Raw genomic sequence first — 22,625 nt, forward strand, 5'->3', positions numbered from 1 at the left:
GGGTGTCATACTTTACGGGGAACTCAAAGAATTAGATCCCAACAAAGGCGCTTCCTCTGTTGCCTCGAGTGCCTCTGCAGCGAGTTCGTCACTCTCTGACGGGCTGTCATGTAGACGCTTGATCTCCTTCTGCATGAGATGATAGACCAACCTGTATAGGGTAAGTAGAACTCTGTTATTAATAGCGGTAACCTGGACACGAACGAGCTGGCTAAAACAGATATCGCGACACCGCCAACAACTAGAAGGCTGTTGACAATTTTTGTTTCTGTGCGCCATGAATCAATGAAATTGGAATGCCATGGTATGTATTCTTACGGGTATCCATATGATTTCTTTGTTCGCCGTCTGAGAGTCTAGCAATACGAGATCCGACGAACACATAAACCATAACCTTTGGGAGGATAAACAAAGTCGCTATGAAGAACTGGAACAATGACACCGGCGCTATGCTCTAATATGGAGGAGTTAAATCCAAACCGGTAAACAACTCGAAAAGCTTACTGCGAATAGCGAGTTTGACCAAGCCCACGGCGGAAATGAGGAGACACGGATGAGAATGATCAGGGGGATGCCTCTTGATCGCTGTAGGCGTCTTCTACTGAGCAAGTATGCCAAGGCTAATGAAACACACTAACTATCACAACTTCCAGAGCCTGCCATTTCTCATTAGTGGAAGTCCACAAACGCAGCCTCTTGCTGAACATGATCCGAAGGGTGACAAACACTATAGCAGAGCCTGCCAGTGATGCAAATGCTGCAGGGAAGAAGCCTGGCAAACCGTATGTGAAACCGAACAAGTTAAGGAGCGTGGTATGTCCAATGAAAGGGGGGAAGGATACAGCGACTGAGAGGAATTAGTATGTTCGAATTCATCGGATATTCAATGAAAGTGTACAAAACACGCTTACTCATGAGAACGATAAGAATCGCGTACCCATATGGAAGATGTCGGATGTCTTGAGCGAAGTCGTACGTGAATTGAGCAATGCGAGCCGGAGTGACCACCAAGATAAATACGGTTGAGCAAAAATAGAAGAATAGAATGAACCATATCAAAGCCTGCAGCAACATCGTGAGTTGACAAGAGGACCAACACTGTCTGACGTCACCTTTCCAACTAGACTGAGTTTTTGATATCTCGAGCTAGCTGATTGTATGAGAACCTTGACAAAATGAGCCACTTTGGAGAGTGCGACCAACATATTTGAGCGACAGAAGGCTTTGGTGACAAGTTGCAAGGGTTTGGGTCAGGATGGGAACAGCCTAGGGGATCAAGCGATTAAGTACCCGAGGATCATAGTGCCAAATATGGTAAAGCCTCGGGCCACGCATGTTTATAGCGGCGCAGAGCTGGTACTTACTATAGTCACCAACGTCCACACGGTACACCACCAGAATTGCCAGTGGTAGAATAGCAGAAATAGCTGGATGGAGAAATTCTCTTCCTTCCGGGTAATCAATTCAACTATTCGGGCTTGCTTTGTGCTAATATTTTGTTTCATAGGATCCTGGAACTGGTATTCAGGCTAGTACTTGCACAAGCAAAACCTATTTACAGTGGCTCACTTTCGTACTCAGCCTTTCCTTGCGCCAGTTCCATCACAGGAACGTGACCTCTTCGTCACTATTCTGACGCCCATCAGAGCGGTCGTTGCTGTAATACGAACTGCTGTGATTATCGTGCTTATTTCAATCCATTTTTTATTAGTTCATGTGATCGGCTTTATTTGTGTGAGTGGATGCAAAATTCACAGTTACAATTTCGCTCAAGGAAACAGCGTCCTGTTCCGCCATTACAAGATGTAATCTCATGGCTAGGTACCGCCCTGCTTGCGCGCTTGGCACTCTACGTGATAGGGTTTTGGTCGGTGCCAACGGAGCTTATTGTTCGAAAAAGAGGGTCAGCTTTATGTTGGATCGATTTTTGAGATAGATGCTTACAAAAAAATTTCAGAAAAATTCCTGAGAACAAGTGGAATCCAAGAGGAGGTGACCTTATAGTGTCAAACTGGTCTTCTTGGATAGAAGTCCTTTGGCTAGCGTACAAGTAAGATCCTCTATTGTGTTTACAATCTTTCTGACGAGTCATGCAAGATACAACCCATTGTTTGTGTTACCTGTTGCAAATGCACCTGCAGCGTCTTCCGCCGGAGATGCATCGTCAATATCGTACACTCCAGGACGAAAGACAGGGACCGGATCCGCAGCTATATCTTCTTTTAACCGCGTGTTGAGCTCACCGGAAGTCATTCGCGGTTTTCGTCAGGTGTCTTTATTGGAAATAATATCTTCAACTGGCAATATACCATCGGCGCCTTCCTCTGTGCCTCTGCGTAGTCTTGATGATATTCGCCGTTCAGCGCGTAGTCCCGTTGTAGTATTTCCTGAATGCACAACCAGTAACGGCAGGGGCCTGCTTCGATTCGCTGATGTCTTTAATGGCGCAAGCGTTCCTCCAAAGGGCTACAACATTTTCTTGATGTGTGTCAGGTAACTCACATTCCAACACTCATGTTATTATATCTAACCAGTTCTAGATACGACCCCCCGACACCGTCGCAACCCTCTTTGTCGCACTCGGTCCCAGGTGCTACACTCAACCCCCTGCGACATCTGTTGCAAATCTGCACCAGTCTTTCTCCACAATCTATCTCAATCCGCCAACTTCCGCTCTCAGAATCACCTAGTTCTCAGCTCTTCATTGTCAATGAGGTGGTTCCTGAGCCACGTTCTGACGTACTTGCCGAAGTCTGCGCTGTGCTTATAGCGAGAATGGGCAAGATGAAAAGGGTCGGTTTTGGATGGGAAGACAAATACGCCTTTTTGGACTTCTATCGTGGAAGGCGATGAGGAAAACTCAGCGGACATCCTTACGAGGTCGCGGAGAACTGCAATACTAACTTACCCATGACTGTAGTCAAATGAATCCTCTCGATTGTACATCCCTTGCAAATCATTCGGTCTTTGGTTTATAGACTAAGAATTACTACACGGGTGGACCTAAATGACAACCATTGAGTAGAGAGCCGGAGTCGCCTGGATAATACGAGGTTTCAAAAATGTAAATAACTTAAGAACTGAATCAACGAGGAAGAAGGAAATTCCTAGATATCTGTCATGAGGTCATAACTTTGGGACCCATCCCAAATCCCAGAATCCCGCATGAACGATTTCCATCGTTCATCCATACCGGACTCTCCCGAAAGGAAAAGGTCGGCAAGAGCATCGTCAGCTCTGATGCTGGTCGGATCAAACAAATTGGATTGTGGGAGGAGGTTTTGAAAAGATGAGACCGACTTGGAAGTCTGGGGGATGGTGGAGGGATATATCGCGGGCGCGGGGTCTGGTGTCACGAATCCGAGTGGACGAGATAGAGAAAATGCACCCCACTGACTTTGGAAGGTTGCAGATGCATCTTCTGTGCCTAGTGTGGGATCTGGCATCGATGGGGGAGGAAGCATTTTCAGAAACTCCACAAGCATGGGATGGACCTCAGGGATGGAATCTGAAGAATTGCCGTCGTCAGATGCCGAGGGGGTACTTGCAGTGGATTGCGATTGTAATGAATCCACAGCTGATAGAGGAATAGACGATGATACTTTCTTGCGGTTCTGCCGCGAAAGAATCTTGGTGACAAGGACACGAGTCTGTCCACCAAACATGGTAAGTTCGTCATCACCGCCCACCTCCAGGAGGGGGGAGGATAGACTGCCCTGGTTGTTGAATGTCGCTCCACTGCGATATTTTTCAAGCGCTTGATAGGCTTTTAGCTTGAGTTTATCTAAGATAGCCTGATAAATCGCATAAATAAGATACATCAAGACAGCCAATTTAGAATTATATGCACCAAACCATGACGAGCGCGACTTGATGTCTCTGATCCCCGTAAAAACATTTCCGTTGCAAGGTTTAACTCCTGCCATGCAGCAGGCGCCATAGTCGTCGATGGTGCTCGAGTAACAATGGATCCAACAATTACCTGCGCCTGCTTGAGTATCACGTCATGTATTAAGTCAACTACGCACAGCTGCAGACAACAGATGACTCCAGATAGGCCACCAACGCATGAAGAGGTCCGGGAACACTTGGAAGTTAAGGACAGTAGTCTTTATCATTGCCGACGCACAACGATATGCAGCGAGGAATGACGGAGCGTAGGGACTGCGGAGAGGATTTGTGGGGAAATCGAGCAAAGCTTGTGCAAAAAAACTACGATGGATGAACAACATCGCTGTGAAGACGTCAGGTAGGGCCGAAGGTCACTGCATCCAGGGGGCTCACTCGTTGTTCTAAACTGGAAAAGCATGCGGCCACGAATATAAGCTGATGGAGTGGTGTAATCGTCTCGGACACTAGAACGATAAAGGTTTAAAGGCGGAGGGTAACACTTGCTCGCGAACTTTTCTGTCAAGTTCTAAGATAGTATCGTAACTTGGAAGTTCTGCGCTCAGCGTTAATTCTATGATCTGTGAGATTACGTCTCTTGCGAATGTATACTTCCATCGCCAAACTGCCAGAAGTAGAATGATTCAGCGAAATAGGAAGGGCAATGGTCAGAACTCACACCCAATCTCGACCTCTCCTTGGTCGTTCATGGTTGTCGTCTCGTCTTCAGGAAACTCACAGTCAACATACGATAACCTGTTCGACGGAGGACGACCCAGAGCGAGACTCTAACCAAATCGTCAAAACCATGTAAAAGTGCAAGAAATATCACCAACATGAAAGAGATCCGCAGAAAAGATTTCCCAAAATAGAGTACGTCGACGCTGAACAGCCTTCGGGCTCATATTAAATCGAGAAGGGTCCCGGTCTGCGTAAAGAATGAAGGCTGATGAAAATGAGGTCATAGACAAAGACTCACGAAGACCCATCTGAAAAAAAGACACGGTCAATAACATGCCCAAGAAGATTAAATCATAAACATACGCTCTGAGCTAACTTGCTGGCAAGCGAAATGATAGACCACGCGCTGCTTAACGCGTATTGCTTGCCTCTGTTGCTGTAATAGTATCCCATCAGAGCCAGAGCTTGGACAGTGTGAATAGCTGGTGATTCGAAGACAGAACGGAGTGATAATGCCACACGGCCAAGATGGAAGTAGTCCTCTGCTTCCTGATTACATGATGGCAACGTCAAGTCCATGAGAGCGCCCTGGGCAAAGACCATATAGAGCACGGCAATAGTGTGTTCAGGGCATTCTGCCTCAGATTCAGATGTGTTACTTCGTCTCTTCTGAGCAAGAGCGTAAACAGGTGACAGAATATCATCAATAAGCTCTTCTCGTTTGATTGGTCGAAATATCCAGGCAGCGTGCTCCATATATGTCTCGCAGAGTGCACTAGCCCGCGGGTACGGTGGTAAAAGGCTTAACAATGATCCCAGGATACTTTGACATTGATCATGGTCAGGAATACCAGTCAAACTGAAGGGGAGATTTGACTCCAATCGAGATACGTCCGCAGACATGCTTGGAAGCTCGTCTGGTTGTGAGAATGAAGTACCATCTAGTTCAGCGCCAGCCTGCCGGGATGAGATAAAATTAACTGTCTCTAGCTTTTTTTTGAGCCAACATACCATGAATAAAGTCTGTTGGGTTCAAGTTACTGTGACTAAGCATTCACGAGAGGAAGCGGAAGAATGTCATTACCTCTGAACCTGCAGAAAGCCCAAAGTAATTCGACTCTCCTCCATCGCTGATCGTCAAAGTACCGGATGAATTTATGGGAACATTACTGCCTTTATCTGAAGCATCATTGCTAGACTTCAGAGCTTCTGGTCCAAATTTTATGGAAAGTAGATCTTCTATGAGAAGTGGATGGACCTCCTCAGACACACCGGCTTGAAAAATGGATAGTGCGTCCTCTAGTTGTCGAATTCGCTGGCCCATCTCCACAATCGTGCGATGTAGGTGTTCTGTATCTGCAAGGACGAAACTAATAATGACTCAACACGATCGAATGTACAAGAAGAAAATGGTATATACCGAGTACCCTGCCCAGTAGAAAGACTACCTGTAGGTGTCATAATGATATCAGGGGCTGATTGATTGCATGATAACTGGACACGACCATTTGGACAGATGGTTGGGCAGCCTCGACGAACGCAAGATCCACATGGCACTTTCTTATCGCATTTCAGTTTCAATCTTCGAGTGATACGTCAGGAAAGTTCTATATTTGAAAGACGAGAAAACCTTCTGCACTCTGCGCACGAGATTTCACCACGAGCGCGCTTGAGTTCTGTTTCCTCCTCATTCGCTACTTTGCGAGACGTGCGACGGGAGGCATTTAGAAAATTCTTCGATGTGTCCGCCGGCATAGATATGATTCCAAAGTTGGGGGTCCTTTGTCACCGAAGAATGGTGAAAGGAAACAACTTTAAGATTTGATAGAGCAAAGGGGCCGAGGTTGAGCCGATGCAAGTCTGTGGGTACATAGCCATCACATTTTCCGTCACGTGCATGCACGGATGAGAAATCAAAAGTCACGTGACCAACGCGCGTCCGAGAAGTTCGAGTTCGAGTTCGAGTTCGAGCGACTTTTAGCAACAATCGACATCGCAGGAGACATTACGATTGCTCGCCCATATATTTGTAGCCTTCTATTCACTCATATTACTATAGACATGCGCTGGCTTGCAACCGTCTTCACAATCCAGGTCCTTGCTTCGCTGGTCGAAGCAGCCATCATGAATATTACAGACACGCGGAGCATCAGAAACAACCGATACGCTAAAGCACACTACCTACCTGAATCACACTCCTTCGACCCAAGAGACGGATGGGAACCTGTCAATATCTCCAATCTGAACTACAAGTATCTCGCGTCAAGTCACAAGGATCACTCCTTCCATAGAGCACTGCGCAGGTCGTCCCAAAACAACACATCTGCCGGCATCAGAACATCAAAATATAGAGAAAAGCAAGCAAAAACCTCAAACACAACCACAACCACTGGATTTTTAGGAACCGTGGTCTCAAGCCTTGCTTCCATCTTTGCGGGATGTATGGGCAAGGGACCTTCGGAGGGCGTCACCATAACTTGGTATGTGATCTCGTCTGCAGTTGATATGATGCGGTCAACTATGTTTGTCAGGTATACTGGCCATGACCTAGAGAATCCCAGTTGTTGGAGTAATGGAGGATGGGCACCAACAGTAAGCATGCATGTGCATGCAGCCGTGATCGAGTCTGAGAATAACTCTCAACAGGACAAGTCTTTCGTGGGCGCCGTGACCTTGGATGGTTGGACGACGAAGCCTCAATGCTTCAAGTTCATCGAACGTGAGTTGCAAACTTGTTCTGGGTTTGATGCCTCGGTATATTCGATCATCGTTTTAGTCTGCAACGGCAAGACGTGTATATTTATCCGTGTCGTGGACACTTGTGCTGGGTGCGCCAAAGGATCTCGTCACGTCGACCTCACCAAGGCGGCATTCAGCGAACTGGCAAGTCTGGATGAAGGCGTACTGACCGTGCAGATGCGACAAGCAACAGATCCCGATAACTGGTAAGTAAAATGCATCCAAAGGGACTGCACAACTGAACAGCAATGACAGGGACAATGACTTGTGGGGGCCACAGACCGTCAAACCCTGATCCGCTCAGCGCTGCGCAGAAAATTGTTTGTCTGACATTTGTACCGGTAGATACTTATGAGTACGACATTAGAACTATTCCTACCAATCAAACTTTGATGGAAACCCTTTTTCTCTTTTTGCCTTCTGCGATCTTCGCGCGAACTTTCTCTTCGTCGAAGTCTTCCTCTTCAAAGAACTGGGCAGTCCTCTCTGCTTCTGTTCTTCGGCGAAGATGTTGTAACGCAACCAGATTATATCCAATAGCATCTTTCTCGCGGCGCAATGACTTGCGTAGGTGGACACGTAATGGAATCAGCGCAGTGCGCATGACACGATTAGCTACAATTTGGTGGTGATGAATCTTCAAGAGGAAGAATAATATGCGAGAGACGAGGGAAATATTCCACCCCTTCGTAATGCGTCAAAAGTTGTATCCAGGAAGAAATCCAAAGGGAGGCTTACTTTCTGTGCCCATAGGTCCAAGTAACGCATCAGCGAAATTACCTTGTCAAATGGTAGCACCAGCAGGGCGTCATGCAAAGCAGCACTAGATATTTTCTCGACAACTTGTAGGACGTATGCCTCAGGTTCCAAGTCATATGCTGCGAGAATGGGATTTCGAGGCGGTGGCTGCATCCCTGCGGCCTCTAGTGAACCCGCTTGGGCAACCTTTCCTTCATACTCCTGGAAAGCAGTCCGCTCGGCATCAGCGAGATCCAACGCCTCCATGATACGTTCGCCCGCCATGAGTGTCTCCGAGGTTTGCTTGGTGACCGCAGCTGCTTCCCCAGAGGGTTGCGCATCAGCTTCGTTGTTGTTGACGACGGATATGTCAGGACGGTTAAGTGTGTTTGCAATCCCGTCTTCATAGATTTGTTCAAGCTCCCGCTCCCGCTCTTCCTCGAGAAAAAGCTAGACTCACGGTCACGCATGCTGACAAATAGATCACTGCAATACAGCTCACTGGTTCGTCGAGTTTCTCCCAAACTCTGATGGACTTGTCGTGCGAGCCCGTCACTACAAATTTGGCATGGTTGCTCACAGCCAATGCCCAAATCTCGCTGTGATGACCATCAAGTTTCTGAATGTTCTCGAACTACACGAGACTTAAAAATGATTCTCTCAGTGGGAAAGGAGGGGTCTCACCTTGTCTCCATCCCAGTACTTGAGCATCTTATCCTTGCCAACAGTCCAGAAGTAATGTGACTTTCGTTCAAAGAGCACCTGCATGACACTCTCCTCGTGAGCAAATATTGACTTGTGGCAGTCACCAAAGTCGAGGCCCCAGATCTTCACGTTTTTGTCCGCGGAGCACGTGACGATGAGCTTGGAATCATCTGAAATGTCCATTGCTAAGACAGGCAGCTGAAAGGCGTTGAGACTTCATGTTCACAGGGGATTCTGGGATTTACCTTGTGACCGTATAGAGAAAGGAAGAACTTTAGGGTGTCTTGATAGAAAATCTTGACCGTGGAGTCCAGTAGGGCCGCTGCCAGTAGCTTCCCATTCGGGCTGTATCTGACAAACAGGACTTCATCTGACATCTTCAACGTTCGTGTGTGATTTAACGTCATTGACTTTTTGGCCTGCATATGATTACAGAGTGCATATTCAAATAACGAAAAACCAACCTCGTCATTATAAGAAACGTTACGCTCGAACTCCCAAAATTTGACTTCTTTATCAGCACTGCCGCTGACCAAAACTTGCTCGTCTGGGCGAACTTGCAGCGACCAAACAGTGGAGCTATGAGCTTTCACAGTCTCCGTGAGTGTCGAAGATGCCAAATCATATATTAGAATCTCCCCTGACTTCGTTCCAATAGCGATCTGGAAGAAACCTGATAAGCGTGACATTTTCGAATAAAAGAAAACCTACATGTCTGTCTCCAGGAAGGAATGTGCTGCAAATAGCGTAGCCGCAGTCTATTGTGCGTATGCACGCTGTTGTTTTCAGGTTCCACAGTTTCAAGGAACCTTCCACACACATATCAGTGAAGTGCTGGAATCACTGACGTGAACGTACCATTAGATGCTGACGCAAGTGTCTGGTCATCTGCGCTCAAACACAAAGTCCTCACATCTGTGCGATGCCCGGGAAGATCGACCGAAAACATCCGAGTGGCTTCAGGTGTCTCTTCCTTGGACTTTGTAGGGGGTGGGATATTGTACACTTCAAGGGCGTTTGATGACAATGCCACAAAGAGCTGCGACGTGACAAGTCAGAGTCGTACAGTGTTTGAGTAAGTTGATACGAACCTGAACACCAGGTTTCGATACAGTTTCCTTGGAGCCAAAATCGAAGGATCGAACTTTTGCGCTTGCTCGAACCACAAGGTAAGGAGTGAAAAGATCAATCACGTTTGTCTCCTGGTCAACATCCATAGCATCCTCCGCGGCGTCCTCCGCGGCGTCGTCGATATCTTTCCCTTTCTTTTTACTTTTCCCCTTCTCTTTTGCACGCTTTTTCCGTCTAGCTTGCTTCTTTCTGATTTCCTCCTCAGTTCGGATACGAAAGACTTCAATGGATCGGTCGTGTGACTGAACAGCAAGGTATGGTTGTGATGGGTGGAATAAAATCTGGGATACGCGGTGACGTGATGAGAGCGGGAGACTGGTGACAGGATGGATCATCTTTGCGACCTACACACAAAATGAAGTTCTGAATTAATGATTGCAAAATCGTTACTTGCCTCGCCTGCCTCATTTTCTACTAAACCTTGCGACAATGACTCGTGGTCGATTTTCCATGCTTTAACTTCGCCCTCACTGCTTCCGGTGAAGATGAAGTTCTTCTCTGGATCGATATCCAGGGAAGAAACCTCGGAGCGGTGAGCAACGATTGTCTGAACACAATGTTGAGTAGAAGTGTCCCATAACTTCATGAACGTGTCTTTTGACGTCGTGAGTAGCATATGAGAGCGTGAACCAGTCGAGGTGGAAGGAAGTTCAGGCTCGGAAAGGAATCGTATGGTTGTAATTTGATTGCGATGGCCTCGTAGACTTGTAGAAGAGTAAGAGAAAACTCGTACAACGCTTAATATCACGTACCGATAGAGACCAGCTTCGGCTACAACATCCCATACGATGATATCTGTATCTTGCGAGCCAGAAGCAAGGCGGGCTCCTTGTGCATCAAATGCGAGAGCAGTGACGGATTTTTGGTGTCCGTTAAATGTTGCAATGACGGAGATAAATGCACTATTCCAAAGGCGCACTGAACCGTCAGCGTAACCCACCGCAAAAATGTTTTCTTGAGGAGAACGGCACATGCAGGTAACCTCAGATCTGTGTCCTGTTTCGTGCCACATCGAGAGCTGGCTGCACATGAGCAGGCAGTAAAACTTGAAATACTATCCGCGTACCATTTGCCCTTTCTTCATATCCCATACAAGCACGTCCTCGAGTGCTGGGACATATGCTAGTTTGCCATCATATAGTGAGTTGGAGGTTGAACTGCATATCAGCCCGAAAGCCTATCTAACTGTGAGCGCGAGTGCAACAGACAGAGACATGACTACGTGCCTGGGTTGGCCCATGCCGCAGATAGCTTTGCACCATCGCGTATGCTTCACGATGCGTTACGGTTACACATATCCGAGTGGAACCAAGGCAAGGAAAATGTGATAACCTAAATTTGGCAATTTATTCTCACATATATGAAGCTCGATCTGCTTCCCACACTTTTCGTCTATAAAGGGCTATCTAGGGGAGACCACCTCAATCCCACCTTGTGCGCAGCTTGAAGACATCTTGGACGATCCGAGTATCGAAAATTTCGAAAGGAAATCTAGTCTCAGATCCAAACTCTTTTTAAATCCAAAGAATGATGCTACAAGTTTCTCAGTCGAGCTCTGAGGCAGCCAAACGCTTCATCGGCTTTGTGAACGCATCGCCAACTCCTTTTCATGCCGTACATAATGCGTCTATACGACTGGAAGCATCTGGATTCAAGAAGGTGAGTCGGACCACAGACAACGAAATAGTGTCTCGACACAACAGCGTAGATCAGGGAAGCAGACGATTGGGAGAAGACTCTGCAACCCCAAGGGAAATACTACTTTACCCGGTCAGTCTAGTCATTAGCTACTCTACGGTTTCTGAGTTGTATTACAGCAATCAGAGCTCCCTAGTTGCTTTTACCATTCCACCGAACTGGAAGCCGGGCGCGGGGTTATCTATTGTGGCTACACACGTTGATAGCCCGAATTTGAGGGTGATTTAGTCACCACACTACTTCATCTATAAATATCTAAAGTTCGCACAGGTGCGCCCGATATCCAAGCGGGAGAAGATTGGGTACCTCCAGGTCGGAGTAGAAACTTATGGTGGAGGTATCTGGCACTCTTGGCTCGATCGGGACCTCTCGTTAGCCGGGAGAGTCGTGGTCACGCAACAAGATGGGACCTTTCAATCAAAGCTCATCAAGGTTGACCGACCTCTCCTGCGTATTCCTACCCTCGCCATCCACTGTCCGTACCTTTCGTGAGTATGTTTGGAGTAGGAACGCTAATTTATGGCCAGTGGACAGAAACACTAACGACAATTTGAAGTTCAACCAAGAGACAGAATTTGTACCCATTCTAGGGCTTGTCGCGGAAACCTTGAACAAGACATCCAAAGATGACAGGGTATCAAACGCAACGGCTGCTAGCATCCAGGGAAATCATCACCCAGCCCTACTCTCTGTCATTGCCAACGAACTGTCAGTTTCTTCTGAGGAGATCCATGATTTTGAATTGTGCGTTCCAGAGCTCCCTAGAACTGGTTGATTCCTGATGTTTCCGCAGGCATTTATATGATACCCAACCTTCCGTCTTGGGGGGCGTTAACAATGAGTTTATGTTTAGTCCTCGAATGGACAACCAAGTTTGCTCGTGTGTTGCTGAATTTTCTTACCCGTGACGTATCTAATGGCAAATAATTGTAGCTTCTGCGCTGTGGATGCCATCTCCACCTATGCCTCGTCTTCCAATTTCAATCTTCTCGAGGGCAACGTCAATTGCATCGCCCTCTTCAATCATGAGGAAATTGGCAGCGTCTCCACATCTGGGGCAGAATCTTCCTTGATCCCCTCGCTCCTGCAACGCCTATCTCCCACTCCTGCGCTTCACTCACAGTCCATTGCACGGTCGTTCCTCGTATCGGCGGATATGGGACATGCCGTTCACCCAAATTATACCTCAAAGCACGAGGATAACCATCAGCCGACTATGAACGGAGGTATTGTCATCAAGACTAATGCGAAACAGAAATACGCCAGCGACGCGATCGGGTCCTTTATTGTGAAGAAACTTGTCGAGCGCAAAGGAGGCAAGGTTCAAGAGTTCGAGGTTCGAAATGACATGTGAGAATTCACTTATCTTTAGAAGCTTCTCTTGACCATCAACATCCAGGGCGTGCGGTTCGACGGTCGGACCGATGTTATCGAAGCTTGGCTTGCGCACAGTAGATGTCGGTAATGCCATGTTGTCGATGCACTCCATTCGTGAGACTGCAGGCTCTCATGACGTCCAAAACGCGATCGACCTGTTTACCTCATTGTTTGAAGGGTTCGCTGAGCTGGATAAGACTCTCACTGTTGATTAGTTTACATATTTGCAATGAGCTGCACTATATACGCTATCATACGTCGCTCGTGTGGTTGGGGATTCTCACATACATTGAAAGGAAACTGAAAGACACAAATGTACATGCTAGCGCTTTTGTCGTTTGCTCGGTGTCCGGTCTGAATCTGCCGTTGAATGTGTTGCAGGTCCCGATAGCAGACTGCGCTTCTTCGCCGTTCTCGCGTAATGTGCCAGTACCCACTCTCTTTCTGCCTCTGTCTGTTCTATAGTGCCCTGCCGTATTTCATACGCTAAAGATTCAAGCACTGAGTTGGCTACCAATAAAGCCAATGGGATGCCGCTCACGTTTCATCTCAAAGCGCGGCCCAACTTCCGCCAGTTGGACATCCCGAACTACTTTTACAAAAACATGATGCCTGCACAAATTAGTATCCGCTGCATTTCTTCCAAACACACTCACCGGAAGGAAATGAAGTCTCCGTCATTAGAGAACGTCATCACACGCTTGCTGTCTTCTTTCGGTACAGGAAACAGGAATTTTAGCACGTCTCGCACCCGGCAACCGAGCTTGGACGTGAACTCTTCGAAGATGAGGTGTGGGTACTGCTCTGAGACGGTGGAGGACTTGTATGAGCCTATGTCGTGCCGTAGGGCAACGTTGTGCAGGGTAAAGTAGACGGTAGGTCCATGGGGGAAGTGCGAGACAATCATAGCATCTATACAATGCTTAAATCAGCGCGCACATGGATGACTCTGGTTTAGCGTACCAGGAACACCACGATGTTCGTGGAGAACGATGAGATCAGTAACGTCGTTAGCACGACAAGCATCCGCCAGCTCTTTTATAACGTAGTTTCCTCGGTTGATTCGATGCGAGTTGGGAAAGACGAGCCGCATTTCCTATGCAAAGTTTCGATAGGAATGGGCGACGAATATTTGCACGACATACTTTGGCGAACTGCAATAACTTGGAACTTGGATCTCTTGATGTTGTTACAATAATTTTTGGGTCTTGAATACCAGCCCGCGAGTATTCGCTATCGATGTGCGTTGACGGCTCTGATCAAAAGACTTGGTAGATACACTAATCTAGCACCGTAGATATTGCAACTCACCTTCTTGTGCCTCATCAAACGCCAAGTCTTTTCCTAGTGTCTTTGCGTCATTCTTGAGCTCGGTGGGTATTTGTTTTCCTGATGCAAGTGCATCCTTGAGCTGCCGTTTGCGCTCATACGTTTGACGTTCTTGAGCCTCGAGGGATTTGGCGTAAATATATTGTCGCCGCTCGCGTGTTTGTCGCCGAATCTATGATCCTTGTTAACGCGAGAGCTGGAGAAAGGGAATTGGATGCATTACCATCTTCCCGTCGACAAGCAAAGGGCTTACGGACAACCTATAGTCTACAGAGGACGTCTACAAACTGAAAATCACCAATCACGTGATTCCTCCTGAAAACACTCGTCTCGACAGATCATCGACGAATGAAAATCCGATATATAAAAATATGTGAACTGTGAGCTACGGGGAATGGTACAGACTAAGTAGGGGTTACAAGCACAGACAGCCATATGGTGGCTGTAGAATAGGATATTAGGTACGTGATTGAATGGGGCATGAGTCTATATTATTCATTGATATCGCGGCACGAGCGATGACGAAAGGGAATGGAAGCTCAGAAATCCTCGTCAACAGAACTAGATTGTTAAATGAGACATGTGTTCTAGAGTAACATAGGGGAAAACTTACAACATCCTTGAAGACGTCGGAGTATCCGATTGTCTGACATGTGCCTTCGCATAGTCAGACACGCGCCTCTCGAAGAAATTTGTCTTTCCCTGCATGGAAATCATCTCCATAAAATCAAAGGGATTGGTGGAGTTGTAGAACTTGTCGTTCCCCAACGATACTAGAAGACGGTCGGCGACAAACTCAATATACTGACACATTAAGGTTGCGTTCAGGCCAATGAGGTCGACTGGAAGAGCATCTGTGGTGCACAGTCAATACGAGCCTAAGATAACAACAGAACACGTGCCTACTAAGAACTCTTGTTCAATATGGACACTTTCTGTGATGATTTTTTGTATAACATCCAGTTGAGGTCTTCGCTTGAGATGGGTAAATAAAAGACAAGCGAAGTCGGTGTGCATTCCCTCGTCACGACTGATGAGTTCATTGGAGAAAGTGAGCCCCGGCATTAATCCACGCTTTTTGAGCCAAAATATTGATGCAAACGAGCCGGAAAAGAAGATACCCTCAACCGCAGCAAAGGCAACTAGCCGAGTAGCGAATGTCGCCTCCTTGTCAGATATCCATCGTAATGCCCAGTCTGCCTTTCGCTTGACGGCCGGTATGGTCTCTATGGCATCAAAAAGATACTGGCGCTCATTGACATCCTTGATGAGTGTGTCGATAAGGAGCGAATAGGTCTCAGCATGGACATTTTCGATCATGATTTGGAAACCATAAAAGCATCGAGCTTCTGGGACTTGGACTTCGTTGGAAAAACGCTCGACCAGATTCTCGTTAACTATGCCATCGGATGCAGCAAAAAAAGCTAAAATATGTGAGATGAAGTGGCGTTCATTTGCAGTTAGTCGGGTATTCCAGTGCACAATGTCTGTTGAGAGATCCATTTCTTCGGCAGTCCAAAAGATGCCTCCGCTTTCTTGTACATGTTCCAGATCTATACGCCGTCGGTCAAGTCCATTGTCGTAAGTAGAAAATAGGCTCACTTCATGATACTGTATGGGAAAAAGGACAAAGCGCCGTTGAGAAGGCATAAGGAGTGGTTCACATTCTATGTGTGCTCTGGTGAGACTGGTGGACATGCAGAGCCAAAAAAGCGTACCCCCTTCAGAAACACCACTTTCGTATGATGTACTCGAGCTGTTCATACCATTACATTCTTCAGAGTAGAGGAATGGGTCGCTGAGAGAAAGTTTCTGCCGTGACTCGGATGGCTCCTATCATGGGATAACCCCTAAGTAAGGTTTGGCTGTGGGCAACAATAAGGTCCACAAACCTCGATTGAAAGTTCCTGGACAGATGTGACAAAGAAACAATCCAGTGCTTGTGTTTCAGACATGGAGATAAAGGTTACACCTACTGGCACTAGTCTGAACGATCCGAATGATCCTTTAAAGGGTCACGTAATCATGTGACTGATTTTTTTTAGGTCACCACCCCGATTATCCACGCGTTCACTCGCGGGACCAGTGATTGCTCACTGACCTGATATTTTAAAAGTCTGTATCAGTGTGGACCACAGTACTAGGGACGATGTGAAACAACGTGAAGACATGAGAAGTGGTCCAAGTTGATTGGATTGACTAATAATGGAATTGATGAAACACGCGTGTCTTACCACGTCCACAAAAACTAACAACGCGTCGCGTAATGTTGAGTGGAACAAATAACCACAACCACAGTTCGAACGTTTAAATTGAACCTCGGTTGGTTCTTCTACTTCTCAACCTAGACATCCATCTCTTGCGATATCTTCATCTCACTACATACCATCCTATACCTTCAATGGCTTCCACTCTTGCGCCAGTTCGTGTATCATCCCCTGCTCCAACACCAAGCAAGAAGGCTCGTGCATTTTTAAGTTAACCGTGTTGTTCTAGCTAACGCGTCTTGTAGGCCGCTGCAGCCCTGGCAAATATCTCCTTAGACTCGCCAACCAAGCCATCAAATGACGAGGATAGCCTTCCTGTTTTCATCGATGATCGCAAGCGTTCAGTCTCGCCGGAATCTCAGAATGCCGAGGAAGACCTTGAAGAGCTTCGCAAGAAGTTTGTCGGTGAAGTTGACCTACCTGAAAGTCAGTGGCTTAATTTCATTTGTGGATTCATCTTCAACTTGACTTTTTCATTTCAGGCGAAGAGCCTTTGCTCAAAGAATCCAAGCGCCGCTTCGTTCTTTTCCCCATTCAATACCACGAGGTTTGTTACTGTCTATCGTCATGTTAACTTCGTTTTAACAATTCATCAGATATGGCAAATGTACAAGAAAGCCGAGGCATCATTTTGGACTGCCGAGGAGATGGACCTCTCAAAGGACACCCATGACTGGACAAACCGTCTTAATGACAATGAACGTCACTTTGTTTCACACGTCCTCGCCTTTTTCGCTGCATCCGACGGCATTGTTAATGAAAACCTTATCGAACGTTTCTCTAATGAGGTCCAGGTTGCTGAAGCCCGGTGCTTCTACGGCTTCCAAATCATGATGGAGAACATTCACTCCGAGACCTACTCACTTCTCATCGACACTTACATCAAGGATTCCGCCCAGCGCGAATACCTCTTTGACGCCATGGAAACTATTCCTTGCGTCAAGCGTAAGGCTGATTGGGCACTCAAGTGGATATCTGATCAGCGTTCCACCTTCGGTGAGCGCTTGGTCGCTTTCGCTGCTGTTGAAGGCATTTTCTTCTCTGGCTCCTTCGCTTCCATCTTCTGGCTCAAGAAGCGCGGTCTCATGCCTGGTCTTACGTTCTCCAATGAGCTCATCAGCCGTGACGAGGGTATGCACACCGATTTTGCTTGCTTGCTCTTTAGCCACCTCAAGCGTCGCCCGCACCCTGATACGGTCAAGTGTATCATTACTCAGGCTGTCACCATCGAGCAGGAATTCTTGACTGGTTCGTCATTACCTTCACTTTCTCTAACTTACGCTGACTGTCTCTCCAGATGCTCTCCCTGTCGGCCTCATTGGCATGAATGCCAAGCTCATGTGCCAGTACATCGAGTTCGTCGCAGACCGCTTGTTGGTGTCACTAGGCAACGACAAGGTGTACAACGCCACAAACCCATTCGATTTCATGGACATGATCTCGCTACAGGGCAAGACCAACTTCTTCGAAAAGCGTGTGTCGGACTACTCAAAGGCGAACGTCAACCACACGAATGCTAAGACCGATCAGGTGTCGAGCAAGACTTTGTGAGTTTAACTATCGTTCTGGTAGACCTTGTCTGACAATGTTTCATTCAGCTCGTTAGAAGAGGACTTCTAGATGTGTCATTGCGATCTCTTGTTTCCACATATTACACTTATCCCATGCACTATACCATACGCCCATTATGTCCATTGCATTAACCTTTGCATCTGTCTGTTCTGGATATGTTATCATTATTGACCCTCTGTAATGTTTAGTGTTCTCAGTAGCCTCGTCAGCAATATAAGTTGATCATCGCCTCCAATTTGAGCGCTTGATCCTTTATGCATTTATGTCGGGCCTGGTTTTGTAGTACTATAGCCTGGGCCGTGGCCTTCCACAGCGCCATGAACATCAAATAAATATCGTTTGAAACAGTTCGGCTCGTGACATGTTCATAAACTTCTATAGTAGTAGATGACATAATATGTTGCACGAAGTAACGACTACTAACTTTAAGAGCTTGGTTGTACACTTCGATGAGCGTGGTCAAACAGCCCCATAGTTCGCCTACTGACGAGTACGACGACTCGCAGAAGCTGCATGCACTGAAATCTACCTCGGCCTTGATGTGGCTGAACTTTCTTGGTGATGTATCACAATCCGAAGTCGATATTTTACTTCTGTCCACCGCATTCAAGTTTCTCCTGTTCCCAGCATAGTAGGCCCTCCTTAAATATGTATCCACACGCTTACTGATCCGTGAAGTCGCTCTACGGATTTCGAGGTCCACCGAAACTGGCTGGCCATAACACATTCACTTCCCATTTCTCAATGGTATTATGACGTGCGTTCTGAAGCTCTCTAGATCTCGTTACTAGGCTTATTGAACGCGGCATTGAAGACAACTTCTGAGTGGAGTGAGCCCTTTGAAAGCTTCTGTATCATACTGTCTCATCTCGTCGACTAGCGCTGGATTACCCTCCATTCTTTGCATATTTTGAGAAGCTGATGTCCATACCCGCTTCATTCATCGATCCCAAGATAGTTGACCTCCAAAATCTTCAATATAATGCATGGACGGTCATTGTATTCCAACGTCTGACAGTCATTATTTCTGAGCTTGTCCTTGGTGCGGCACTTTTGAGGTGAATTTTTATTCATTCATGTCTGTGAAGCGCTAATTCTTGACTGAGGTTTATCCGTGATTCTGTTGATCCCTCTCGTCAACGAATTCTCTCGGCGTCCCTGTTTCTTCACCCGGGGTTCCTTATAATTGACCATATACACTTCCAATACAATGGGTTCATGTTTGGAATATTGCTATGGTCGATTTTAATGGCTTGCGAAGTAAGAGAGTTGTTCTTACCTGAGCAAAGTGTCTTATCACATTTATAGGGCAGAAAACTTGCAAGCGGCATACTTTTTGCTGTTCTTTTGAATTTCAAACACATTTACATGTATCTGGCGGTATGATCACATCACTGTGAATCGTAGTCCTTGACTTACTGGATTGCCTCCATAGCCTGCATACTTCGTTTACCTTTTGCGGTCTTACTGCATGTCTCCCGCGGGGGCGATCATCGCCACTCGCTTTATCTCACTAGCGAACTCTGTCCTACTTGTGTTCCTGGCCTCTCTGGGACCATTCGTGTTGATGGGCCAACTCCCGCAACTCCTTTCCCGCTTGTTTCCTTTTACACGTGGGCTGAATCACGCTTACTGGGCACCAAACGCATGGGCCTTGGTCACTGCCGCAGACCGTGTCCTTTTACAGTGTTCGTGGTTCATTGACTACCCTTCCACTACCGAGCTCACGCTGGCCTTTAGTGGTAAAACACCTGGATGTCGGGCTCGCAGTGAATGAATCTGGCGTTGTATCGACGTCCCGCGGCCTTGTAGGCGATACGGTCTTTGCCGTGATTCCAAATATCAAGCCCATCCACACGTTCATTATCACAATAATCTTCCAGATGGTATGAAAAATTGCATAACCGGCGGATCTCTCTGATATTGCAACTCACTCAGGTTTATCTCATTAAGCTATGGAGAGCACCAACTTATAAGTCGTTCGTGGCTGCGTTGACGCTTTGTGGCTACGCTTCATATATGTTCGGGTGGCATGTGCATGAGAAGGCCGTTCTGCTCGTATTAGTGCCTCTTACGTGCGTGGTTTTCATTACCGTTTTCAACCTAGTATTTAGTGTTGCAGGCTTCTGGCTTCGGAGAACTATGCGTATTACAAGACCTTCGTTATCGCAAGTGTCGCGGGTATCTTCTCGCTCTTCCCCTTGATCTTTACGCCAGCAGGTGCGTTCCCGTAATGCCAGCTCGCGTTGGGTATTATTAACGAAGCTAAAGAGACACCACTAATAATTATCTATTCCCTCATATGGGGAGGAACGGTATTATACCCTCTTCACAAGCAGCTTTACGAGTGAGCACTGACATGGAGATGTTTCTCAATACTAAATCTTCCAACAGGTTTCCTTCATCACTGCCTTGGGTTCTGCTGGAGAGCTTCGAGAATGCATACCTATATGGTTTTGCACTTCTTCAGGTTTTCGTCACACTATTCCCTCTCATGACTGGTAGGAACCCAGACACTGAATTTTTGCCCCTGATGGCAACAAGTGTTTACTGTGCGGTGGGACTGATATGGTCATTCATCCGGCTCAGTACTCTATACATTACGCAGCAGTACTAGTAGATACAATGGGTTGCGCGGAGCAAGTTGTACGTCCATTATGTCGCCTACTTTTTTGCGATATGAACGACTGGGAGACCGCTTGAGATTGCACGCGTGGAAGAAATAAGAATCTTACCGTCCTCGTCTTCTAGGATGTGGTCCAACCCAACCTTTTGACCTCGAGAATGCTTCGCACTCGCACCCCATACAACGGCACTGACCATGCAGTCAGCTCCGCGAATTAGTAAGGAAATCTCAGCGTTGACACTCACTACTTCATTTGCTTGGCGATTTCCTTGTGGATTGCGTTGCAAAAATCCTCCACACTACATCTCCCTCTACGAAGGACGACTGGAGCAGAATAGTCGGGTGATTGTCCACGAGGTTTGGTATAAACGCGGACAAGCTCAAGAGCGTCCCACATTTTCTCTGAGAGTTCGTCGATATTGAGCCATTCTTTCGATGAAACTGGAACGCTGTGAGGAATTTTGTACCTGAACACTAGTAAGTAGTACTCTTCAAAGAAGACGAGAAGCAACGGACAGAAGATCTAATTCCTCTATCGAGATGGCATCGATCTGCATACATAACCAACGTGAGTAGCACATAATTTCAATCAAGTTATAAACAACCTTATTCAAGACCTAAAATTTGAAACGCAAGGAATTAGCGCAAGGTGAAATATCATTTATGTTAGTCAACGCGTACATAAAGCGCAGGAATATAGACTCTGCGAGGTATAAAACATCCAACTATGCGGGCTTCTTATAAATGACACACCTGTTCCCTTCAATGACGTCCACCAGGTCGTCCGCCGTCATGTTAGGCTGCCGAATTGTAACGTCCACATTGTTGAGCTTGTATTCGCTGAGAACTGCCTTGATCTCTTCTTGATCGATATTCGTCAGCGGAACGGTATTGGTGATCGCGATGCCGCCCTTGTCCTTCTTGCGAACCAAAATGGCTGGGGGCTTTTTATTCAAGCGAATACCAAAGCCCTCCAACTCGCTCTCGATGATCTTTTTGTCTCCCAACGGCTTGAGGACGTCCAAAACAATAAAAATGAGGTTACATGTTCGAGCAACTGGGGTATGCATTGCTCTCAACCTCGGCTTTCGCATGCGTTAAACTTGGAGGCCATACCGGCAATGACTGTAAAATAAAGTGAGTGAGTTTTCTGCAAGCGCAAAAAAGCTGTACTTACCTTGTCGACCTCTGCCTCTACCATCATTTGCCCCCTCGATGATTCCAGCTGAGACGAGAATAAGAGTATGATTACCAAAGACAAGATACGCACGCACGCAAATCAAGGATTTGTATAGGTGCACCGTGAACTTTCATAGTACCAGGGACTGTTGTTAGTGTTGTGAAATCAATCTCCGAGACTTCCGAGTGCGTGCCCGTGAGCTTCGACATCAGAGTTGACTAGATGATCGTTGATGATAACTGGCGGGTAAGAATTAAACACAGAGAACTCACCTTTCCCACTGACGGGAATCCGACGAAACCGACAGACGCTACACCAGTCCTGGCGACATCAAAACCAATACCGGGCCCGCCTCCGCCTCCTCCAGAGGGCGATATAAGCTCGCGCCGTAGTTTCGCAATCTTAGCCTTGAGTTGACCCAGATGGTAGCTCGTGGCCTTATTCTTCTGCGCTACAAGCACGAAGTTCGTCGGCTGATGAGCCTACTTCATGAAGACAAGGAAACACACTTTTGGCCTGTTAGGAAAGTTAGTAGAGAAGTTTCATGATATCCCAAAGACAAGACTAGCCATTTCATCTTCAATTTCCTGAATAATTAACGCCCCCGTTAATTAGAAGCAGCGAGGATAAATACTGATGCGCACTTTGATCTTTTGTACTGTAGTCATTGTTGGAGAAGTTCCTGATGGTTAGT

General features: G+C 46.8%; 11 protein-coding genes across 11 annotated transcripts; 5 read left to right on the forward strand and 6 right to left on the reverse strand.

Annotated features, from left to right (window-relative positions):
• Positions 1-12: 12 nt before the first annotated feature.
• Positions 13-1,205, reverse strand: DFJ58DRAFT_721539 (Golgi apparatus membrane protein TVP38; the record flags this gene model as incomplete). Its single annotated transcript, XM_041384817.1, has 7 exons — positions 13-151; positions 205-268; positions 319-454; positions 505-585; positions 639-847; positions 912-1,062; positions 1,113-1,205. The coding sequence occupies 7 exons, from the start codon at positions 1,203-1,205 to the stop codon at positions 13-15; spliced, it is 873 nt and encodes a 290-aa protein (XP_041250163.1).
• On the forward strand, positions 1,184-2,965 carry DFJ58DRAFT_757549 (uncharacterized protein). Its single transcript, XM_041388213.1, has 8 exons — positions 1,184-1,265; positions 1,364-1,455; positions 1,508-1,528; positions 1,582-1,734; positions 1,782-1,903; positions 1,958-2,050; positions 2,098-2,493; positions 2,541-2,965. Exons 2-8 carry the CDS (start codon positions 1,432-1,434, stop codon positions 2,851-2,853), a joined length of 1,122 nt encoding a protein of 373 aa, XP_041250164.1. The 5' UTR covers positions 1,184-1,265; positions 1,364-1,431; the 3' UTR covers positions 2,854-2,965.
• On the reverse strand, positions 2,966-6,404 carry DFJ58DRAFT_757552 (fungal-specific transcription factor domain-containing protein). The gene is made up of 12 exons (XM_041388214.1): positions 6,200-6,404; positions 6,075-6,151; positions 5,990-6,017; positions 5,654-5,939; positions 4,929-5,526; positions 4,725-4,816; positions 4,568-4,676; positions 4,390-4,513; positions 4,285-4,355; positions 4,029-4,234; positions 3,851-3,982; positions 2,966-3,794 (listed from the first exon to the last, which is right to left on the reverse strand). The coding sequence occupies exons 1-12, from the start codon at positions 6,322-6,324 to the stop codon at positions 3,108-3,110; spliced, it is 2,535 nt and encodes an 844-aa protein (XP_041250165.1). The 5' UTR covers positions 6,325-6,404; the 3' UTR covers positions 2,966-3,107.
• Positions 6,405-6,630: 226 nt separating this feature from the next.
• DFJ58DRAFT_836293 (uncharacterized protein) lies at positions 6,631-7,603 on the forward strand (the record flags this gene model as incomplete). The annotated part of the gene is made up of 5 exons (XM_041392291.1): positions 6,631-7,049; positions 7,101-7,161; positions 7,216-7,288; positions 7,346-7,514; positions 7,564-7,603. The coding sequence occupies 5 exons, from the start codon at positions 6,631-6,633 to the stop codon at positions 7,601-7,603; spliced, it is 762 nt and encodes a 253-aa protein (XP_041250166.1).
• An 87-nt stretch (positions 7,604-7,690) lies between these two features.
• On the reverse strand, positions 7,691-11,144 carry DFJ58DRAFT_713146 (WD-repeat-containing protein; the record flags this gene model as incomplete). The annotated part of the gene is made up of 13 exons (XM_041383907.1): positions 7,691-7,993; positions 8,047-8,496; positions 8,549-8,680; positions 8,731-8,949; positions 8,997-9,170; positions 9,216-9,413; positions 9,463-9,560; positions 9,610-9,790; positions 9,843-10,226; positions 10,277-10,586; positions 10,635-10,900; positions 10,949-11,059; positions 11,109-11,144. The coding sequence occupies 13 exons, from the start codon at positions 11,142-11,144 to the stop codon at positions 7,691-7,693; spliced, it is 2,862 nt and encodes a 953-aa protein (XP_041250167.1).
• A 144-nt stretch (positions 11,145-11,288) lies between these two features.
• DFJ58DRAFT_315916 (peptidase M18) lies at positions 11,289-13,330 on the forward strand. Its single transcript, XM_041379807.1, has 8 exons — positions 11,289-11,541; positions 11,591-11,652; positions 11,700-11,799; positions 11,851-12,055; positions 12,108-12,324; positions 12,374-12,460; positions 12,514-12,930; positions 12,980-13,330. Exons 1-8 carry the CDS (start codon positions 11,410-11,412, stop codon positions 13,170-13,172), a joined length of 1,413 nt encoding a protein of 470 aa, XP_041250168.1. The 5' UTR covers positions 11,289-11,409; the 3' UTR covers positions 13,173-13,330.
• On the reverse strand, positions 13,280-14,512 carry DFJ58DRAFT_713148 (Brix-domain-containing protein; the record flags this gene model as incomplete). Its single annotated transcript, XM_041383908.1, has 7 exons — positions 13,280-13,443; positions 13,499-13,569; positions 13,614-13,869; positions 13,921-14,053; positions 14,103-14,212; positions 14,269-14,458; positions 14,510-14,512. 7 exons carry the CDS (start codon positions 14,510-14,512, stop codon positions 13,280-13,282), a joined length of 927 nt encoding a protein of 308 aa, XP_041250169.1.
• A 115-nt stretch (positions 14,513-14,627) lies between these two features.
• On the reverse strand, positions 14,628-16,479 carry DFJ58DRAFT_757571 (ribonucleotide reductase). Its single transcript, XM_041388215.1, has 5 exons — positions 16,179-16,479; positions 16,005-16,119; positions 15,189-15,953; positions 14,900-15,140; positions 14,628-14,847 (listed from the first exon to the last, which is right to left on the reverse strand). Exons 1-5 carry the CDS (start codon positions 16,239-16,241, stop codon positions 14,826-14,828), a joined length of 1,206 nt encoding a protein of 401 aa, XP_041250170.1. The 5' UTR covers positions 16,242-16,479; the 3' UTR covers positions 14,628-14,825.
• Positions 16,480-16,511: 32 nt separating this feature from the next.
• On the forward strand, positions 16,512-18,471 carry DFJ58DRAFT_695100 (ribonucleotide reductase small subunit). Its single transcript, XM_041383447.1, has 6 exons — positions 16,512-16,747; positions 16,799-16,979; positions 17,036-17,100; positions 17,150-17,801; positions 17,851-18,100; positions 18,152-18,471. Exons 1-6 carry the CDS (start codon positions 16,688-16,690, stop codon positions 18,171-18,173), a joined length of 1,230 nt encoding a protein of 409 aa, XP_041250171.1. The 5' UTR covers positions 16,512-16,687; the 3' UTR covers positions 18,174-18,471.
• A 193-nt stretch (positions 18,472-18,664) lies between these two features.
• DFJ58DRAFT_650399 (glucosyltransferase) lies at positions 18,665-20,742 on the forward strand (the record flags this gene model as incomplete). Its single annotated transcript, XM_041381580.1, has 12 exons — positions 18,665-18,756; positions 18,804-18,882; positions 18,940-18,955; positions 19,006-19,183; positions 19,232-19,385; positions 19,434-19,505; positions 19,561-19,813; positions 19,866-20,011; positions 20,064-20,200; positions 20,248-20,345; positions 20,397-20,472; positions 20,520-20,742. 12 exons carry the CDS (start codon positions 18,665-18,667, stop codon positions 20,740-20,742), a joined length of 1,524 nt encoding a protein of 507 aa, XP_041250172.1.
• A 47-nt stretch (positions 20,743-20,789) lies between these two features.
• Positions 20,790-22,599, reverse strand: DFJ58DRAFT_713153 (P-loop containing nucleoside triphosphate hydrolase protein; the record flags this gene model as incomplete). Its single annotated transcript, XM_041383909.1, has 11 exons — positions 20,790-20,812; positions 20,861-20,940; positions 20,997-21,218; positions 21,268-21,302; positions 21,433-21,454; positions 21,505-21,808; positions 21,929-21,976; positions 22,026-22,149; positions 22,204-22,382; positions 22,497-22,518; positions 22,576-22,599. The coding sequence occupies 11 exons, from the start codon at positions 22,597-22,599 to the stop codon at positions 20,790-20,792; spliced, it is 1,083 nt and encodes a 360-aa protein (XP_041250173.1).
• Between the last annotated feature and the right edge of the window lie 26 nt (positions 22,600-22,625).

This window comes from Suillus subalutaceus, assembly GCF_016647625.1.
Source record: "Suillus subalutaceus strain FC151 chromosome Unknown DFJ58scaffold_4, whole genome shotgun sequence".
NCBI classification, from domain to species: domain Eukaryota; kingdom Fungi; phylum Basidiomycota; class Agaricomycetes; order Boletales; family Suillaceae; genus Suillus; species Suillus subalutaceus.

Bases quoted from the DNA above. Each gene is read 5' to 3' on its own strand.
- DFJ58DRAFT_757549 (XM_041388213.1), top strand. From the start codon at position 1,432: ATGGAGAAATTCTCTTCCTTCCGG. The intron at 1,904-1,957 runs GTCAGCTTTATG...AAAAAATTTCAG, and splicing joins CTTATTGTTCGAAAAAGAGG to AAAAATTCCTGAGAACAAGT. The intron at 2,051-2,097 runs GTAAGATCCTCT...GAGTCATGCAAG, and splicing joins GTCCTTTGGCTAGCGTACAA to ATACAACCCATTGTTTGTGT.
- DFJ58DRAFT_757552 (XM_041388214.1), bottom strand. From the start codon at position 6,324: ATGCCGGCGGACACATCGAAGAATTTTCTAAATGCCTCCCGTCGCACG. The intron at 4,356-4,389 runs GTTACCCTCCGC...TTATCGTTCTAG, and splicing joins AGAAAAGTTCGCGAGCAAGT to TGTCCGAGACGATTACACCA. The intron at 4,235-4,284 runs GTGAGCCCCCTG...ACGTCTTCACAG, and splicing joins TTTCCAGTTTAGAACAACGA to CGATGTTGTTCATCCATCGT.
- DFJ58DRAFT_315916 (XM_041379807.1), top strand. From the start codon at position 11,410: ATGATGCTACAAGTTTCTCAGTCGAGCTCTGAGGCAGCCAAACGCTTC. The intron at 12,056-12,107 runs GTCCGTACCTTT...ATTTATGGCCAG, and splicing joins TCCTACCCTCGCCATCCACT to TGGACAGAAACACTAACGAC. The intron at 12,461-12,513 runs GTGTGTTGCTGA...AAATAATTGTAG, and splicing joins ATGGACAACCAAGTTTGCTC to CTTCTGCGCTGTGGATGCCA.
- DFJ58DRAFT_757571 (XM_041388215.1), bottom strand. From the start codon at position 16,241: ATGTCTGAAACACAAGCACTGGATTGTTTCTTTGTCACATCTGTCCAG. The intron at 16,120-16,178 runs GTTTGTGGACCT...ATCCCATGATAG, and splicing joins TCCAGGAACTTTCAATCGAG to GAGCCATCCGAGTCACGGCA. The intron at 15,141-15,188 runs GCACGTGTTCTG...TGTGCACCACAG, and splicing joins TGAACAAGAGTTCTTAGTAG to ATGCTCTTCCAGTCGACCTC.
- DFJ58DRAFT_695100 (XM_041383447.1), top strand. From the start codon at position 16,688: ATGGCTTCCACTCTTGCGCCAGTTCGTGTATCATCCCCTGCTCCAACA. The intron at 17,802-17,850 runs GTTCGTCATTAC...CTGTCTCTCCAG, and splicing joins CGAGCAGGAATTCTTGACTG to ATGCTCTCCCTGTCGGCCTC. The intron at 18,101-18,151 runs GTGAGTTTAACT...TGTTTCATTCAG, and splicing joins CAGGTGTCGAGCAAGACTTT to CTCGTTAGAAGAGGACTTCT.